This window comes from Peromyscus eremicus, chromosome 10, assembly GCF_949786415.1.
Source record: "Peromyscus eremicus chromosome 10, PerEre_H2_v1, whole genome shotgun sequence".
Lineage (NCBI taxonomy): Eukaryota > Metazoa > Chordata > Mammalia > Rodentia > Cricetidae > Peromyscus > Peromyscus eremicus.
In genome coordinates, this window is record NC_081426.1 from 37,862,759 (window position 1) to 37,882,791 (window position 20,033).

A 20,033-nucleotide genomic window follows, 5' to 3' on the forward strand; every position below is an offset into this window, starting at 1 on the left:
CCCTTTAAGACATTATTGCGAGGAACACCAATTTCCTCCCAATTTCTTCATAAAGCCTTTGTATGGGATCTCCATCTAGAGCAGTGGTTCCCAACCTTCCTAATGCTGGGACCCTTTAATACAGTTCTTCATGTTATGGTGACCCCCAACCATAAAATTATTTTTACTGCCACACTGTAACTGTAATTTTGCTACTGTTCTAAATAGTAATGTAAATATCTGTTTTCCAACAGTCTTAGGTAACTTTTGAGAAAGTGTCATTAAGACATGCCCCCAAGGGGTCGTGACTCATAGGTTGAGAACCACAGGTCTACAGAAACCAACAATCCTGAGTTTCAGCTAATGGCTTCAACACACTATTTACTAGACTCACTGATTTCTTCATTTTTGAAGTATTTGACAATCCATCCATAATTTACGCAGTCCAAAAGTAGACCCATAGCTCCTTAGCAAGGAGGAGCTGTGAGGCTCTCTCCAACCTGTACTTAAGACAGGCAAGAGGCTTTGGAATCAGCAGTGTTTAACTTTGGCACCCTGTCCTCTTCTGTAAAATTGGAATATCCCCTACATCAAAGCATTATTGTTGAGAATCAATCAAAATTTATAAAAGATAGTTAGCACTGTGCCTAGTAAATAAGCTTAACAAATGGTAGTTTTCTTTCATTTTTTGTTCATGCCTCATAGCCTATGAACCCAATGCAATCATAGCTGTCATTTTAAAAGGCAATTTTAAGGTAACTTAAAAAAAAATATTGTGAATGACTCAATTACAAAAATCAATATAAGGCATTAAGTGTTTTATAAATATTTCAGATTCCCAACATAATAAAAACCTTATGCCTGGGTATAATTTATCTGTTTATCATATTACCAATGAACAGAAAAATAAATTTTAGAATTAAAAAAATGTCTCACTGGATGTATTCGATTTGGCTAGGCCTGTGTCACCAGAGGCACTGTATTCCCATTTATCCTGTCTGTATCTATTCCCTGTTGCAATGCATACAATCTTCAAGAACAAGGATGACTTAGGCACTTGACCTTACGTAGCTGCTAATCTGTTTGGGAAAACACCACCACCAAAAATTCATTCAAGTATTAACCAGAACCCCATGCTGCAAACAAGTTAATTTTGAACATGGGAAAAGTTAAATAGCAAAAAATAATAAATAGATGTGTATTTTTTATGAACAGGATTGAAAAGATACTAAAAGAAAAAATCATGGACTGGAGGCCACGCCATCTGACTCGATGGAACCGGCACTGTACCTCCACCCTGCGGCACTTCTTGCCTCTGCTGGAAAGAAGTCAAGGAGAAGATATAGAAGACGACCACAGGGCAGAACTGCTGAAGCAGTTAGGAGACTACAGGGTAAGCACAAGTGTGGTAAAATGGCCAGTGGTGTTTCCTCATCCCCAAACTGGAAGTTACCCAGGAGTTATTTGGGAGGATCAAACTACCTACACAAGAAGCATATATGTAAGGTACCATACACCAAAAAAGAAATATGATGAAATGTTTTAAAACTCAGTAATTATCTTATCAATAAGATCGTATGAAAAGCCGGGCGGTGGTGGCGCACGCCTTTAATCCCAGCACTCGGGAGGCAGAGCCAGGCGGATCTCTGTGAGTTCGAGGCCAGCCTGGGCTACCAAGTGAGTCCCAGGAAAGGCGCAAAGCTACACAGAGAAACCCTGTCTCGAAAAACAAAAAAAACAAAACAAAAAAGATCCTATGAAAAACAATACTTTCTGACATGTATCCTAAGTAGTAAATAAAAACACCAGGCTAAAACATTAAACTCAACTGTACATAAAGGTGAAAATAAACACTTTTGGTTAAGTTTTACGAGTATGGTTTTATAATAATTGATTTCTCAGTAAAAGTTCCCACTAATAAACTATATATTCTGTCTACTACCTGTTGGTGGTTTGTCCTATATGTCATATCCTACAGCTGGGTAATAATTACCCAGTGTACTTAGTGCAGTAAGATAAACAGTATGGAAGCCAAAAATGGATGAGTCACTGAGTCCAATGAAGAATATCTTATTACAATGTCTTCAATTCATCAGTTTTAGCAGTCGAAAACTGTTCCATTCTCTGCAAGTCTTGCCACCTTGACGTCCTCCATGTGGTGACATTATAGAAACAAATGCTAGAACAAGTCCAAGAGACACATCTGCACACACTGGCCAAAGCAAGTGAGGGCATCTGTGTGTCACTGTCCATACCAAGTTTCAGATACTCACAGTGATCACATACCCAACTTGTAAACTAATTGTTGTGTTTGGGGTAGAATGCATAGATTAACTTTACCTGGGTCTGTAGAATTCCATGGGCCACGTGCATATCAAGAGATGGGAACAGTGAATGACTAGTAATGCATTAATACGCCAGTAACTATCAAGAGATGGGATATGACTAGTAATGCATTAATACGCCAGTAACTAAAACAAAATATTAAACCTTCCAAACCTTTCATTTTTATGTTAACATATAGTGAACAGAGAAACAATCTCATGTCTTAAGGATTCAATCTTAAGAATTATGTAATTTACATAAGGAAAATGTATTTTTTCTTCAAGATTTACTAACAAGTACAAATATGTTTTCTCCTCAGTTCTCTGGCTTTCCCCTTCACATGCCTTATTCCGAAGTGAAGCCTCTCATTGAAGCGGTATACAGCACTGGAGTACATAACATTGATGTCCCTAATGTTGAATTTGCTCTAGCTGTATATATCCACCCTTACCCCAAGAACGTTTTGTCTGTTTGGATCTATGTCGCTTCCCTTGTACGTAACAGGTAATTTTTCTATATGTTTTTTATATCACCTAAAGACTATTAGTATATACATTTTAAATTATAATGAAATCAAAAGAAAATATTTTGAAGTAATGAAATAAAATTATCTATTTTCAAACTGTGTAAAGCTGTGTGTGTCCTCCCCACCCCCCTTTTGGTTTTTCAAGACAAGAGTTTCTAAACTGTGTAGTCCTGGATGTCCTGGAACTCGCTCAGTAGACCAGGCTGGCCTTGAACTCAAGAGACCTTCCTGCCTCTGCCTCCCAAGTGCTGGGATTAAAGGCGGGTGATATCACTGCCCCATAAAACTTTGATTAGTCTGTCTCATCATGACACTTGGACCCAAACACAACTGAGTGTCTATGAGCACTAGCCTCCAGACTTCTGCACTTGCTTTGCCTTTGATACTCTTCACTTCTGTCTGTCCAGCAGAAAGGCAACTATAACTCTAAGACCCAGTAAGTTAACTCTTTACAACAAACATGTTTACAGGACAAGGAACAACTCTGCAGCATCAGATTTTATAAATGTTGGGCTAGCTCAAAAAATGAATGGTATGTTACAAAACAAAGGCAAGCACTTAAAACACATGCACAGCCACCAAAATAATATAGTGCTGGGGTGGGGGAAGGACTGTATTTAAATATCAAAAGGGATTTTAAAAAGAAAAAAACTAAGGTATGGCTACAGATTGAAAATCCATGTCCTACCTCATATCCTTTCCCCTAGCAACTCACACTGAAACCATCATCCCCAGTATTTAAAGAGAAGAGTTTTGGAGAGGTAATTAGGTCATGAAGGTTGAGCCTCTAAGGTGGCTTTACTGGGTTTTAGTATAACCCCACACTCACACACTCAGGTGCGTATACCATTGAATACACACACGGGGGTGGGGGATTAATATGTAAATATGTGTACTGATATGGAAAGATGTATGCCAAACAGAAATACCTAAAGCAGGACTTCTCAATTTACTCTTGGTGAAACGCTGCCCTATGTGTTATAAGATGTTTGACAGCAGGGGTTGGAGACACTGCTCAGCAGTTAAGGGCACTTGTTGCTCCAGGTTTGATTCCCAGCATTCACATGACAGTTCATAATAATCCTTAACTCCAGTGCCCTTTTCTGACTTCTATAGACACTATATGCAAACAAGGTGCATATACATTACATGCATGTAGGCAAAACACACAAAAAAGAAATCTAATAAAAAAAAATTTTAAGATGTGTAACAGTCTATCTGGCCTCTGCCCACTGGATGCTCCAGTTGAGTTCTCCTCAACCAAGTTTTGACAACCAAGAACATTTCCTAATGCCAAATGAACTATGTGAAAGAATGACTTCCAACAGAGAGCACTGATGGAGCTCTCATTTTCAAAGACAGAAGAGACTATCAACTTTCACCTTTGCTTTAGCTGAGGCGTTCTTCTACTAAGTTACATTGCAATTATGTTTGTCTCCACTCTGCTACTCTCATCAGCTCTTTAGGGACAGTTGCCTGACTGGTCCTTAACAGTTACAAAATAGTAACAAAGAGACACAGTAACACCATAGTTAAGAAGATGGAACTTTATACGAATCCTAGTTGTGCCACTTACTAGCTGGGTTATCAAGGGCAAGTTATTTACTTTTCCCATAATTACACTGAGAATGACCATATTACCATTCCATTGCACTATGTGAAGCTTACAAAGGCTAGCACATCTAAAGCACAACACTGGCCTTACATTTAACACCTAAAGTTTATCAAGTATGTGATGCAATGTACACACAACTGCTACATTTTATTCTCAGAAGAAAACACTCATAAAATCCCAAAAAATTGGAACCAATTATACAGTGTCATGTTAAACTATCCCCTTATATTAAGAATGAAAACCAAAATGTGTACATTAAAAAAAAATTCCTTACAACTTCAGAAAACCAGCTGGTCAAAATTAATTTAATAAAGATAGTCTCTAAGCCAGGTTCTTAAACACTTAGCCATTTTGCCTCATAAGACCACAGGGGGGGAAAAAAAATCTCCCTACAAACTATACTGTTTTCTGATTACCTGGGGTTATGATAAGCCTAAGTCCTCTTATGATGATTCAAAGCCATTGTTCTGTGCAATTTCAAGTTAATACTGAGAAAATGAAGTACACATTTGCTCGAGACTCATTCCTGAGAAATTTTCAGGCTTTTTTCTCAAAATGGTACCTGCTATCAACTTCACAAATAAGCTTTTTTAACGATTTGAGAAACAACTACAGTACATCTTACAAAACAGTCAAACTTTAGACTTGACTCTATACTCAATTTCTTTTCATATTCTCATAGAGAATGAGATGTTGTTTTTTTCCTCCTGCACATACTTACAGGAGGAAGCTAACTGTAGTGTCCACAAGACTCAATGACTTCCTCACAGAGGTAACAAACTCAAAATGTTCAAGTTAGCTGCTTGTACATGTGCTCAGCCCTATACCAAATCTGTAGGGTTTTGTTTTCAAATGATAACGAATCAAAATGAAAACTCCTGACAACAGGGTGATTCTTCAAAGGGAATGCCAGTAGATATGCCAGTGTTTAATTCAAATGTCAGTTGAACTGCAAAGTGTTCCAGAATTCCCGACTACGTTTCAATTAGTTAACGCATGCTTCACTCTTAGACACAGTCAGTCTCCTCAGCTCTGCTCCTTTCTAAAAAAGCAGGAAATACTTACCACAAAGAAGCTGATTGCAGGATTACTTCCTTCCACAGCTTTCTTTGCACTTAAGAGGAGAAGGAAGGAAATGAAGAGGCAGGGCACTATTTTCTTCATCATGGCATGCAATTACAATTAATTTCAAAAAGAAAATTTAACTCAATTGTATCTAAAACTGCTAATGTGGCAGAGTCATAATTTCATGGAGGCTCAAAAGACAAAACATTTAGTAAACCTGAATTCAGATTTAAAATAAAATCACAACACAAGATATTGCTTGGTAAAGTTCTCAAAGTAGATTTTTATTTATACATTTCTTCAAACAATTGTGGAATTTTTAAAAATCCCTCCCAAATTCGACAGCTTAGGGACAGTAGTGGAACCAGGTGTCTAAGCAAATACAAATAGACAGGTGCTTTTGCTAGCTCACTGAGCAAACACCAAGAGGCCAATTTATTCTACAATCTTAAAGAATCTCATTTCTAGATGTGTTTGAATTGGCCCCTGAGAATTGTTAAAATAAAGAAAATGTTAGGGAAAAAAAAGATTCATTTCTAAAATGTTCAGTCTTGAAAATAAAACTTCACAAAGTGTATCAGAAAGGATCTGCAAAACTTGGTACAGTGTTTCCACATAGAGAACCAATAACCTCCACTGACTAAAATGCAAAAGAATCTAAAAATACTTTAAATACCATGGCATTAGTGATATTCTTTAAAGCATTTCATTTCAAAGAAACCAGTAAGACTGTTCTCACCCTAATAAAAAATCCTAATCCCTTTCTAAAACAAAAATATATTTTGCAAGGAAAAACAACACTGTACAGTTCACTGCTAAATTAAATTTCTGAGACTGTGAGAAATGGGGCCAAAACAAGACACACCCAAAAAGGGGTTGTTAACACAAGAAATGTGCTGTAAGTAAAGTGCATGAAAGGAAGCCTGCTCAGCTAAATGAAGTAGACAAAGGTCAGAAGTCAAGGGTCATTCGCCAGAGCGGCAGCAGGCTCGAAAACCACACTGCAAATTCTGGCATCCACTGGCGGTATCAGCATGAGGACCTGTATGAAAGTAAAAAACATGTGAAAGGAGGAACTTCATGGAGTTCATGCAAAACAGTTCTGCCAACTAATCTAAAACTGTGTTTTATTAGCAGTTCATTGACATCACACAAGTAAAATCTTACAGTAAAAGCATTAAAAATTCAGACATAAATTGCCAATAATAGTCTGATTTCATCTAAAATATCCTCCATGGAAGATGGAATACAAATTCCCCAAGATTATTACAACTCAAGAAGAAAAGACAATCCATAGAAACAAAATTGCTAGATAATATAAAAACAAACTCTTTGAGCATCCTTCCTAGAAACATAATTAACACAAAGCATAAAACCCCATCTGAACTGTGTCAACTCAATAATGCAGCACAAACAATTAGAATAAATGTCATATTCAAAGTCTAAAACAATACACTATACAGAGATGCAATCAATATATGTAACATATTCTGAGCATTTGTAGATCTCTGAATGAAAACAAATGGTAGCTTTAGATGAAATTACTTCCCAAAACTGAATGCAAACTGAGTGATTATTAAACATCTAGAATATAAAATGGTGATTCACTTACAAACACTAATAAAACACTGGTGGAATAAGTGGGATTTTACCCCAGCTGCCCTATGCGACCCAGACACTAGATAAAAGATCTAGATCTATTCAGGAACATAGCTAAAAATCAGAAAAGTAACAAAGAAATCTCACAAAAGTTAGAGAGTGTTCTGAATAAAATGGTTTTCATTAGAAAAAACAAATGTAGAAGGGTTGTTTTTAGCATTTCAAAGACTCAGTGTAGCTGGCAGACTGAATTAAGGAGCAGTTCTTTCTGCTTTCACTGGGAAAGCCAAAGTTTGCAATTATGATACATAAAGGCCAAAACAAAAAGACACAAAACAGAACTTCAATATAGAATGTATCTAATGAACTTAACATCGCACTGTGACCTCCAGCTTAACTCAGAAATACAGTGTCCATTTACATCATTCTACTTTTTAAGAGCAGCAGTACATTGCAAAAGGAGGTGACTATGCTAACACCCCTATAAGACAGAAATCAGGATAGGAGCAACTAAACATAGAATACATGTATCACCAGAAGTTAAGCATTTCCTTTTATTCCCAAGACAGCACATATCAAAGAAAATAAAGAATTTCTTAGGATAAAGTCACTGAGATATAATGTCATATATTTCACTACGTAAATGGCAAATTATCTTTAAGAAAAACACTGAATTTCACATTTATGTGTAGAATTGCAATCAATTATAATTTCACTTATGTTTACATATTTAAGAATGACAGGCCTGGAATTAGCTTCTAATAGGGGAAATGGATATGACATAAAATTTGGAAAATAGGGTAAATTAAAAAAGATTGGCCTCAAATTTCAGTATAATTGAAACTAATTACACTTGTTTATAGGTTTAAAAAGTAGCCTGTAAAACTGGAGCACTATAGGTCCATTTTTATTTAATAAAAATTAAATCTTCCATTTTTAATTAGGTTATATGCTAAATATTTAAAATTTATTTAAAAAAACCTATAAAACAGCATTTTTCTTATTTTTCCTTAAAATAGGACACAAAGCTAAAATTAAAAAGGATTTAGTATAGATTTATAATTGTTAGAAATGCCCTGGTAAAAAATCCTAAGTTTAGAAATTCTTCCCACTGTCAGTCTTTTTTTTTTGGTTTTTCGAGACAGGGTTTCTCTGTGTAGCTTTGCGCCTTTCCTGGGACTCACTTGGTAGCCCAGGCTGGCCTCGAACTCACAGAGATCCGCCTGGCTCTGCCTCCCGAGTGCTGGGATTAAAGGCGTGCGCCACCACCGCCCGGCCCCACTGTCAATCTTTGACCAAGTTTTTCCTTGTAACATACTTCCAGTTTTCCTATACACAAGTCAATCCTCAACCACACACTGCTTAGCTTGCTTCACCCTTACACAGTACTGCTTTGCCACCACACATCTGATGTCTTTTTACCCATTCCCTGACAAACTAATTAATGCTCAGACTGCTGAATCTTAACAAACTATACCTATCTATCATTTATTGGTACATAATTCTAGTCTCAGCAACTGTGGAAGAATGAAATTTTTTAATTTCCCAAATAAAAGACCATTTACATTTCTTTATTCATACAACACACACACACACACACACACACACACACACACACACACACACAGTTTTTTGTGTTTCTCTGTTTTAAGACCCAAGGCCTTCTATCTTCCATGCCGGCTGTAAACTTCTAGGTTCAAGAAATCTTTGTGCCCTAGCTTCCCAAGTAGCTTTTATTTTTTGTGACAGAAAGGTAAAGAAGAAATATTATACTGAATTCTGTAGGAAATTCCATATAAAATTCAGTATTATTAAAAGGCCTGGGGAAAAAAACAATCAAAGCTAGAAACAGTACTCAACTGGTTTTTAAGGGAAAATAGTGAAGGGGCCTCAACAGTACAAGTGGTCAAGGATACTATTCTCCCAGTAGACTAACAATTCAAATACTTCCCTTTAAATATCTGACTTAGCCAAACAGTTAATATATCAGGCTAAATTATAGTAAGAATATAGAAAATTAAAAGGTGAAATCTCCTAATTGTTAAAGCAAAGAATACTATGTATTTTATATTTAGATGATACAAAGGTAGATAATTCTGTTTATAAAAATGATGTTTTTCCTCAGTTTTAAGTACTATATATTACTCATGCTGTGAGTATGTCTTCACTTACCTTCACTTACCTTTAATTCCTTTTTAACTTAAATTAGAAACATAAGAGAGCAAATCATCTGAGACTGTCACCTCCAGAACTATGAGCTAATCTATCTTAACTGCTAAATTATGCAAACTGAAATGCAAAGCAGCACAAGAAAGTTTACTAACATTGTTCAAATGTTCTTCAGAGCTCAAAACTAGGCCATAGAACAACTACTTTAATGATAAACACTTGTGTAAATATTATGGCTAAGACACCTTGAATATCCAAGTCAAGTAACAATTTAAAATTCATGGAGAATCATTCAGAAAATCAGAGTGTGTGTTTGGCATCAGAGCTTAGTACAGTATCTTGCTCAAAGTAGAAATGGAATAGCTGATGGCTAACACCTTCCCCAATGTCTGCCAGTGCTTAGGATGCAGGCCATTCTTCCTTTTCATTCACTGTTTAATCTAGTCTACGAATAACATTTATCAGCATTAAATTCTCATAGCTAATAATGTAGTAATTACGTAGATTTTCTTTAACAAAGTACATTTTAAATTAAATGTTCCTTTCAAATATGTATGCTTTCTCATTACTCTGAATCATGTGCTAGATCGTAACTACTTTCCAAAATAAAAATGAGGGCTCCTAAACCTTCACCAAGTATTTTCTGTACTATGCCAATGGTGTTACCTTTTACATCTGGGTACAATTTTAGCAGCTTTTAAGTTGTCCATATGTTCTTTTACAAAAAAGACTGACTCAAATTATTGCTTTAAGAGCAACTACCAAGAATCCTAGAAAGCATATGAGAAGTCACCCTGTAAACTTTAAAGGATTTCCATTTCTTCCAAATCATGCTCTATCAAGTTAAGAAAGGAAATTTAGTATTATTTCAAGTACTGTAAATACCTTTCAAAACTTTTTTTTTAAAAAAATCAGATCTCTCAAAATTTTCTACTAAAAATTAGAAATAAAAATTACTTTTAACAAAGGACTAAATAGCTCCTTTGGAATGCCAACAGTATATATTCAAAACAGATTAAGATAAAAATAATTTTGAGAAAGTACAAAAGATTTTAAGCACTTAACTTTTTCACCTAAATATTTCTCAAGAAGTTTAAAAACACTTAAGTACAAAATAAGTAGGCAGATAATAAAATTGAATTAAAATTCAATACTTCCCACCAAAGTATCTATATCCACTAAGCAAAACAAATTAGGTTATGAGATGTTTCCAAATACAACCTATACTGAAATTATATAGGCAATTCAAATGTAACATTCAAATAAAATATTTTATTTAAAAATTATATATTAATTTGTCTTAAACATTCAAATAAAATATTTTATTTTAAAATTATATATTAATTTGTCTTAAATTAATTTGTCCTGTAAGCCTTGGGAAACTTTCTTTTTAAAAGCTGTATTTATTTTTATTCTTTCAGATTACATGTCTGTGTATGGGTATATGTTCATATGAGTGCATTGGCCACAGAAGCCAGATAGACTGTTGGATCCCCTGGAGCTACAGGCAGTTGTGAGCCACCCAATGTGTCTGTTGGGAACCAAACTCTGGTACTCTATAAGAACAATGAGTCATCCACATAACCACTAAGCCATCTGTCCAGTCCCCTATGGCTTTATTTTTAATAACAAACAAAAACTTCCATTCATGAACATCCATTTGTTTTCCTTTGTACAGGTAGGTACAACCCCTTCCCCCCCCCCCCAAAAAAAAACATTCATTTTTTTTTCCACTGCCAGCAAGACAAACCAAAGATACTACCAAGTTGCTTTTGTTAAGAATATGTCAGCTCTTCCAGAAATAAAAGAGCCGAGATCTCTAGTCTCATTTATTTTAAGAGAAATCTAAATCCCAAGCAACAGGAAATTTTCTAACTTCTCCGCATGCTAAAATGTTTTTCTTCTCTTTAGTTTCCCTGGCTTCTGTCAATTGTTCTCCCTGAATAAACTCTGATCTTCTCTCTCATTTTAGAATAACTGGGCTCTCAAAAACAACAGTATGCAGTGTAAGATAGGTATATAATAGAATGGAGCTGTTAAATTTGTTTCTAGTTATGAATACAGGATGATTTGTTTTGTTTATTAATAACTGAGGAGCAGCTTTATTATGCTTCTGAACAATTCAGTTTCTACTAAACACGATCAAATGCCTAAAGAACAACAAATATAATTTGAAAATGCATGTTCTAACCAATAGACTTTTAAAAGGGGGAGGAGGCATGTTTAACTCTGTGTGTGTGTGTGTGTGTGTGTGTGTGTGTGTGTGTGTGTGTGTGTGTGAGAGAGAGAGAGGGGGGGGGGAGGGAAAGAGGGAGGAGAGGTAGGTTTTTTAAGATGGGGTCTCACATAACCCAAGCAGGGATGTCCTTGAATTCCTGACACTACCTCCTGAGTGCTGGCATTAATTACAAGCACAAGCTACCACTCTTGGTTTTATGTGGTGCTGAGGCTCAAACCCAGAGTTTCATGCATGCTAAGCAAGCACTCTTTCAAACAGCTACATCCCCAACTCCTTCTTCATGATTTTCAAATTGGTTCAGAGATCAGGAATCAACTTCTAAAACAGTACAGGAATTTTGGTCACGCCTAAGGCATCTCAGTCTTTTCTCAATACTGCATAATCTACTCTCCTCAGTCTTGAGGGAGATTAATATGAAACAAGACACAGGGCTTGTTCCTACTACCAAAGTCTTCCTTTGTCTATCTACCACACTGGTTAAGCAGTGCTGTGAGAAAAATGAGCCTGTCATTCCTAAGAAATCAGTGTGTCTAGAAAATCAACACTCTTAAATTGTTAATGGTGAGTGCTAGAATACTACAGCGGAAGTCCCAAAATCTTAAAATAATCTTAGTATTTCTATAACAACTTGTCATTTTAAAATGATTTAAACTCTTACATGCCAAAAAGTCTGTTAGAATGGATAAGAAAGAAATAAGTAAAAAATGTGTAGTATTTTGATTTTATAACCTTAGAGAACCAAATCATTTTATTAAATTTAAAGGAGTAAACCTGAAAGCAAAACAATTTGTGCAATTGGGAATCTAGAAAGAAAATAAAAACCATAAAAATTATTAGAACTGCCAAAAAAAATTATAAATGCATTCTTCAAAGTATCTCTCTGTTAAAAGGCATTACCGTTAATGTTGTCACAGTAGTAAAAGTATTCATCATTTAGGGAAGGACATGCTGAGACCAAATCCTGCAGCCCCGCACCAGTTACAGTAAGACAGCCAGAGAGATTAAGGTGCTCCAAGTAAGGCAGCCCTCCTCCCAGAGTCAAAACCCTGCAAGAGAAATAATGTGACAGTCAGGAAATACTAACCTTTGAAAATTTTAATATTGCAATGGCCTACTAGATCAACATTATACAGACCTCTCAATTAAAAATTTTTATAAAACACCGATAACTGACCCATCCTTAGGCAGAAATATATCTGACTCAAAAAACTCTTCTAAATTTTTCCTAAAAACTCCAGTAAATAAGCATACACATCTTTCTTTATAAGAACATTATAGTAACTCAATTCTCACATGAAGAAACACTGAGACCTAGAAATGTACTGTTCATTCTCCCACCACACTGTCTAAGAGAGTAAAAATTATCAAGAAAATTCCTGAAGTCTGAAACCTAATTGCTAGTTCTGGAGTTCCTCACATAACCTAGTGAGGGGGGTCCTTCCTGCAGGTGTCAGACAGGGAAGTGGACCAAACCACTGAAGAGTTAATAATGAAAATCCAGTGCAGATTGACATCGTCAACCGCTTCAAGGAGTCTAAAGCCAGGGAGTTCATTGTCAGCATATTTAAAACACAGTATAATTTGGGAAAAGGTTTCCAGGCAACTACCAGTCCAATTTCAGTTGCACAATAAAGCTTAAAGTGTGACTACATAGAAACTCTTTTACAAAGTACATGTGACCATGAGGGTGGTGTCTGAAGCTAAAAGACCTAGAATCTAGTGTTGTCTCTGATTGATAGCATAGAGATCAGCAGGCCATAAAGTACCTATGACATCTCCCCTAAGGATGGGTAATGGTCTAGAGATGGGAGAGTCTCAGATAATCATTCTGGGCAATTTGGATGAGGTCTGCCTCCACAGATAGCAGAAAGGTCACCAGGTCATTAACAAAATCCACTCTGAGTTTTTTGGATGGAATGCAGGTATTTGATTTTTATCCTTCCATTGAGGAGACACCCCTGTATGATTAACATTCCTGGTTCTCTTAGTGGTTCTCTGTGAGTACAAGGACCTCTGTGCCCCCAACAACCTAATAATTCCTACACATACAAGAGAACTGAAAACATGTTTATACCAAAACTAGCATATAAATGTCCACAGCAGCATTAGTCACATCAGAGAAAAAGCAAAAACACCCCAAATGCTTTCTGATGAATGGATAAACAAAATTCTCTATATCCACACAATTAAATGTTATACAGCTATGAAGTACAGACATGTTATGATCTGCATGACCTTTAAACATATTACAATATGTGGAAAAAAGCAAACATTAAACACTGCCATTTAACAATAGGTAAACCCACAGAGATGCTTGGTAGATGAACTTGCTGCCAGCAACTGAGGACAAGGAAGAACTGGAGTAACTAGTAGTAAGTATGGGCTTTTATTTGGGGGATGATGGAGATATATTAAAAGGGGGTTAGTGATGGTAAATTTAATAGTATGTAAATTCACTTCAGTGTTTAAAAAGAAAACCTAACATCATATTCAAGTATAAAACCACAACAGAGATTAAAATATATCAAGAATAAAATTGAGAATGTCAAATTTCTATGCAATAATTAAATAATTAAAACATGAAAAAATGGGATAACTGGAAACAGAAGAGATAAATTAAGAAACTAATATACCAAATTTAGCTTTAAAATTAATGCAGCTTAATAAATTAGGAACCAATGTCAGAAGTAAGTAAACTATTATGGAAATGAGAAAGAACTATGAATTTTTGTTGTTTTCTGAGACATTCTTTCCAGACAGTACTGATTAGCCTAGAAGTCACTGTGCAAAACAGATTGTCAATGAACAGCAGTTCTCCATCTACTACTTCCTAAGAGCTGGGATTACAGGCATATGCCACCACATCTAGCCAGGACTATGGGAATATTGATACTCAGGGAGGACACTGAATGGTAAGGATTGGAAAGGGCATGTTTTAAATCTATTTTATCTTACATTCTAATTTTAAAGAATTTTTCCCACCGTTTTGCCATCTCTATAGACATCAGGTTAACAATGGTAGTAGCTCAGAATCTATGTGGTTTGACAGGAATGAGGGAATTTTTTTTAGTCAGGATCTCACTATATAGTCTAAGCTGACCTTGAACTCACAGAGCCAAGGATGGTCTGGAATTCAAAATTCTTTTGCCCAAGCCTCCTAAGTGCTGGGATTAACTGGTCCAAGAAAGGTCTTTAAAGGAAAAAAATACTTAAAATTCACTAATTCATAAAGTCTAGGAACTTCAGCAATTCACAATAAAAAAAAAATGTACCTTTCAAAGAGTAGTCTAAAAGAGCTCAAATGGTGTCTGAATGCAAAACAAACGGAATGAAACGTAAAATGTTTCTATTAAAAGTATGCCTAAATCAACAATTTGTATAGTCACTGGCTTTACTGGCCCTTAGTGGGAAAACAAACAACTATGAATACAAACAAGCAATTATAATACCACATGAAGAATACTCTTCTGGAAATACACAGAAAGGTTTTGAGAAGTCAAAAAAGGTTTCACATAACGGCATAATGGCATATGCTATTAGAGAAATAATAAGCAGAATTTAGACTGTAGTCTATGTTACAAAGAGAAAATTCAATTAATAAAGACAAAAGAAGACAGTACCATAAAAAAATGAGAAAACAGCTATTTAGGGGTAAAGTGGAGTGTGTATGTGCATGAATGGCTCTCTCTCTCTGTGTGTGTGTGTGTGTGTGTGTGTGTGTGTGTGTGTGTATCTTTTAGGGGAAAGAATGAGAGTAGTAAAAATTAGAGATATCAAAATTACAAAGGTTAAAAGCAAAGGCTATAAAACTGGCTTTAACCAAAGGTAGTATAAATCAATGAAAGACTAAGAGGTATAGTAACAAACAACAAGAAAACGTATTCTAGAAAGATCTCCCTCATCTATGTCTTGCCACAAATACCTAAGTACACCAGAAGCAAGCTGAAATAACAAAAAAGACGAATAATAAACAAATTCTGCCCTCAACCAGGGAAAGGTGCACTTAAACAATAAAGCATACAAAGAGAAGAAAAAGCCACAGAAAAATGTGCAAGTTATAGAACTGATACAAACAATAGTGATTCAAAGGGAATAATTACTGAAGAATAAAACAAAGTCCCAAATTCAACAATATATAATTCAAATTATTTAGTACCCAACAAAAAACTGTTAAATATTAAAACAATCTGGGAGGAAGAAATGCATCAGTCAATAGAAACACAGCAATAAATTATTCAGATGGTAGAACTAGTAAACAGCAACTTTAAGAGTTTTGAGATGTCAGCAAGATAGCCAACTAAATGCCCCATAACCATTAGTCCCTCCCCAAAGAGAGCAAGAAAACCAATAAAAACTACACTTGGATGAAACCAACACAAGGAAAAGGACCAGTATGCCAGAAACTCTGCACACTTCAGAGCTCAGAGCAGCTTCATACAGAATGAAAGAGATTATCTCATCTCCACAGCCAAATCCACAACCAGCAACCAGGATGAATTTCTTATTGTAAAGGAAAAGTAAGGACCTCCAGCAACTCCATCGCCACCCAGAACACTTAAAGTCCTCATAAGTATTAAACAGAGCTGACAGAGCTAACTAGGGACCACACAGCTATGATATGCCACAGAGGGAGCCAATACTGTGTCCCATCTCCTATCCAAGCAGCAACTACATTATATCGTTTTGGAACCAAAAACAACTGCTGGAACATGCCCTGCTCCAGAGGGAAGTATTGATGGCATCCTTCTATCCCTAAGGCTTTGTGATTAGAGTCACCCCTGCTGGTGGCCCATGATTCTGAATTCTGAAGGATGCCCTTGTCACCATGATTATGCCCCATACCTTGGACAAAGTAGTACCCTCCAGAGAAAGTGGTGCCTTGGTCATGTTAAGCATTCATATTACTAGTCCCAGATTGAGATGGCACACTGTCTCCTGTGAAAACTAAAAATACTAGGTCCCTGGGCCTATGGTGCTGACAGGTGCCTCGGAGTCACTGACATTAGTTTTGGTTTTATTGTTTAATTTTATTTTATATGTATGGGTGGTTTGCCTTTGGAGGCCAGAAGAGGGCATCACATCCTCTGGAACTGAAGTTACAGAGGCACGTGAGTAGGTTTGGACATTGAACACAAAAGCGGCAAGTGCTCTTAATCACTGAGCCATCTCTCCAGCCCTAGACACCAGTTTTTTTGGCCAAGTCTGCCTCAGAGATTGACCCCCTTCCAAGACTCAAGCATCACACAGGTTTCTGCAATCCTAGCTCAGAATAGCTGCTCTCAGAACCTACACTCTGAATATGGCATCTCTTTCTAGTCTGACATGTCAAAGTCAAATGCTATGCAGCAGGTCTCTGGAAGGTTTTGGTGCGTGAATAGTGGCTCATCAAAGGGGTGAAAGAAGGAATAAATGACAAAGTGGTATGAATGAAGATTATGCTGTATTAGGGACAGTTATCCTCCCTATAGTAAGCTTTGTAATTTCTCCCCTACATGAAGTATACTGAAGGTCAAGATTATTCACTCAACTCAGGGCCTTTGAGCAGCCAAGTATGGCCCATTGAGAGGCAATGGGTATGTTACTCTCCTGGGGCCTGTAATAGCCCGAATCAGGCTCGAGTGGCAAGCCTGGGATGCAAGTGCACAACTCTGCTCCCCCTTATCCTATCCTGAGCCAGAGCAAGCAACATAAGCTTGCCTTGCCAACCCCATGGGAGGTGGCAAGATACCCAGCATCCCTACAGCAGCACTCCAGGAGGAAGCAGGGTGACTCATGAAGAATGTAGATACCCACAGCTTAAATAAAGTAATACCTCATATATCCATGCTCTAGTACTCAGCATTTTATTTCTGATTAAACAACTGACACACAATGGAATATTTTCTCGCTATATGTGAACTTACTTTTAGCTGCTGCATTCCATGACCAAATGGCACTTACTTAGAATGAATGGCAGTGGGCCATCAGAGATGCTAATAGCCTCTGTGAAAGAATTTCACTATGTGGTGCTACACTGAGTGTCTTAACAGATTTAAAAAGGCATCTGGAAGAATAGTGTAAAACAATAGAGTTTGAATGAGATGGGAATGGTGGCTCAGACTCCTGTGGAAACTAAAACCTAGGTCCCTGGGCCTATGGTGCTGACAGGTGCCTCGGAGTCACTGACATTAGTTTTGGTTTTATTGTTTAATTTTATTTTATATGTATGGGTGGTTTGCCTTTGGAGGCCAGAAGAGGGCATCACATCCTCTGGAACTGAAGTTGAAGGGGGTCAATCTCTGAGGCAGACTTGGCCAAAAAACTGGTGTCTAGGGCTGGAGAGATGGCTCAGTGATTAATCTGAGCACTTGACAGAGAAAAGTCGGGATCATTGGGAATTCAAAGACAGTTTTGGATACACAGTAAATCTGAAGTCAGCCTGGACTACCTGGGATTCTGGGTAGAAATCAATCCCTTACTCCCTGTTGTAGTTTGAATTAGGAGTGGCCCCCATGGAGTCACGTGTTTGAATGCTTGGCCCACAGGGAGTGGCACTACTAGGAGGTATGGCCTTGTTGGAGGAAGTATGTCACTGTGGGGATGGGCTTTGATGTCTCATATACTCAAGCTACACCCAATGTAGCTTGACCTGTGGCACACAGTCTCCTGTTGACTGCAGATCAAGATGCAGAACTCTCAGCTCCTTCTCCACCACCATGTCGACCTGCATGTCACCATATCCTGCCATGATAATAGACTAAACCTCTCAACTGTAAGCCAGCCCCAATTAAATGTTTCCTTTATAAGAGTTGCTGTGGTCATAGTGTCTCTTCACAGCAATAAAACCCTAAGTAAGACATTCTCCCACCTACATGCCTCCACACAAAAAAAAGAAAAAACAGTTTGAAGAAAGGCACCTTAAACATAAAGAGAAAGACACTCTCAAAAGTCACAGTACCCAAAATGGGTTACCTCTCTATACTTTGTCAGCCAGGGATGCCACTACTACAGTTTTGTTTAAATAAATGTAATGTGCCTACAAACTACATTCTACTAAACATTTGCATTTGTGCCCACAGATTACTGTGGCTGTCAATCTCAGTCATGGAGGACAACTTTTTTAATCAGTTTTCAGAGACTCAGAATTTGTCAAGCTGCTGAGATTAAGTGATAGCTGCTGCTGTAGCGGGTGGTATAATGAACACTCAGCCATAAATGGAGGAAAATAATCAGATTTCTTCATCAGCCCCTCCAAAACTCAGAGAGCATCAAGGGTGTGGGTATAGGCGGAATCAGAGAGTTCTAGGAAGGGGCGCTGTATACTATTTTTCCTAAATGGAAATAGCCTCTCTTAGAGCCAGAAGCTCAGAAGACTCAGTCAATTCATAAAACTTACTGGCTCAGGATGTTCACCACACTTAAAGATTCAGTTCATGATTCACAAGGCCCTTTCCTCACATCACACAAGCAGGAACTAATTGTAGAGGATGAGAAAATTCTTCTGTAGAGGTACCTGACAGGGAGCTCGAGGTGCAGCTTTTGTGACTCATGGTGGGTGGGCTTTTCAGGGACGCAGCTACCTTTAATATTCATATTTGTTATCAGGAGACTTCAGAGAGCCAAACAATTTTAAATAACACAAGTTGTAAGACAAATCTCTATTTCTAAACTTATTACACAGCTACAATCACTGAAACAGTACTGTCATTTCTACTTATGTTAACACTGTAAATTTAGTCAGATCAACTGGGTAAACAAAATGAAGCAAAGGCATCCAAACAGGAAAGTTATAATCAAAATGATCTGTTTATAAATGACATTTATGTAGAAAGCCTTAAAGAATCCACACACTAACTTAGGAGTATAGCGCAACTGAAGAGCGCTTGTCTGACATGTGCATAGTCCTGGGTTATCTCATTAATATAGGGAAAAAAAGAAAAAAAATCACATACAAAACACAGTTAACAATAACAAGTTCAACAAAATAGAGGAGTAAACAAAACAACACACAAAAATCAATTCCAGTTTTAAACAATTGCCCATTATGGTGGCATATACCTATCCCAGAAGTTGGGAAGCTGGAAGAGAGTTTTGAGGGAAACTCATCTCAAAACCAAATTATTTTCTATATTCTAGCAATGAACAATCTAAAAAAGAAATTAAGAAAGCAATTCCATTTACAGTAGCATCAAAAATACATGAAATACTAAAGTATTTGGCTCCATTTCAGCTTATTTTGAATTATGTATGTAGGTGTATGTTTCTGCATTTACTGCCTCTAACATTATATAACTGTGGCTGGAGAGATGACTCAGAGATTAAGAGGACTGACTTACTGTCCTTCCAGTGGCCCCAAGTTCTGTTCCCAGCACCCATATCAGCCAGTGCATAACCAACCATAACTCCAGGTTCAGAGGATCCACTGCCTCAGACCTCAGCAGACACCTCCACATATGTGCAAATGCAGAAACATGTATATATACACATAATTAAAAATAAACCTAAAAAGAAAAAGAATATTCATAACCTAACAGCTT

The 20,033-nt window shown here is 36.9% G+C and overlaps 2 protein-coding genes across 3 annotated transcripts in view; one reads left to right on the forward strand and one right to left on the reverse strand.

Annotated features, from left to right (window-relative positions):
• The window catches only part of Cc2d2a (coiled-coil and C2 domain containing 2A), a 79,691-nt gene extending 76,854 nt beyond the window's left edge, over nucleotides 1-2,837 (forward strand). Inside the window, exons 36-37 of the mRNA XM_059275826.1 lie at nucleotides 1,195-1,372; nucleotides 2,624-2,837. Coding sequence (XP_059131809.1) covers nucleotides 1,195-1,372; nucleotides 2,624-2,812 — 367 coding nt within the window. The 3' untranslated portion in view covers nucleotides 2,813-2,837. The remainder of the gene's footprint in view (nucleotides 1-1,194; nucleotides 1,373-2,623) is intronic.
• A 2,936-nt stretch (nucleotides 2,838-5,773) lies between these two features.
• Fbxl5 (F-box and leucine rich repeat protein 5) overlaps nucleotides 5,774-20,033 on the reverse strand; it is a 40,750-nt gene continuing 26,490 nt past the window's right edge. For both annotated transcript variants that reach the window (XM_059275828.1, XM_059275827.1), the window contains exons 10-11: nucleotides 12,415-12,563; nucleotides 5,774-6,552 (exon numbers count right to left, since the gene is read on the reverse strand). In XM_059275828.1, the coding sequence (XP_059131811.1) occupies nucleotides 6,476-6,552; nucleotides 12,415-12,563 (226 nt within the window). In that variant the 3' untranslated portion in view covers nucleotides 5,774-6,475. The remainder of the gene's footprint in view (nucleotides 6,553-12,414; nucleotides 12,564-20,033) is intronic.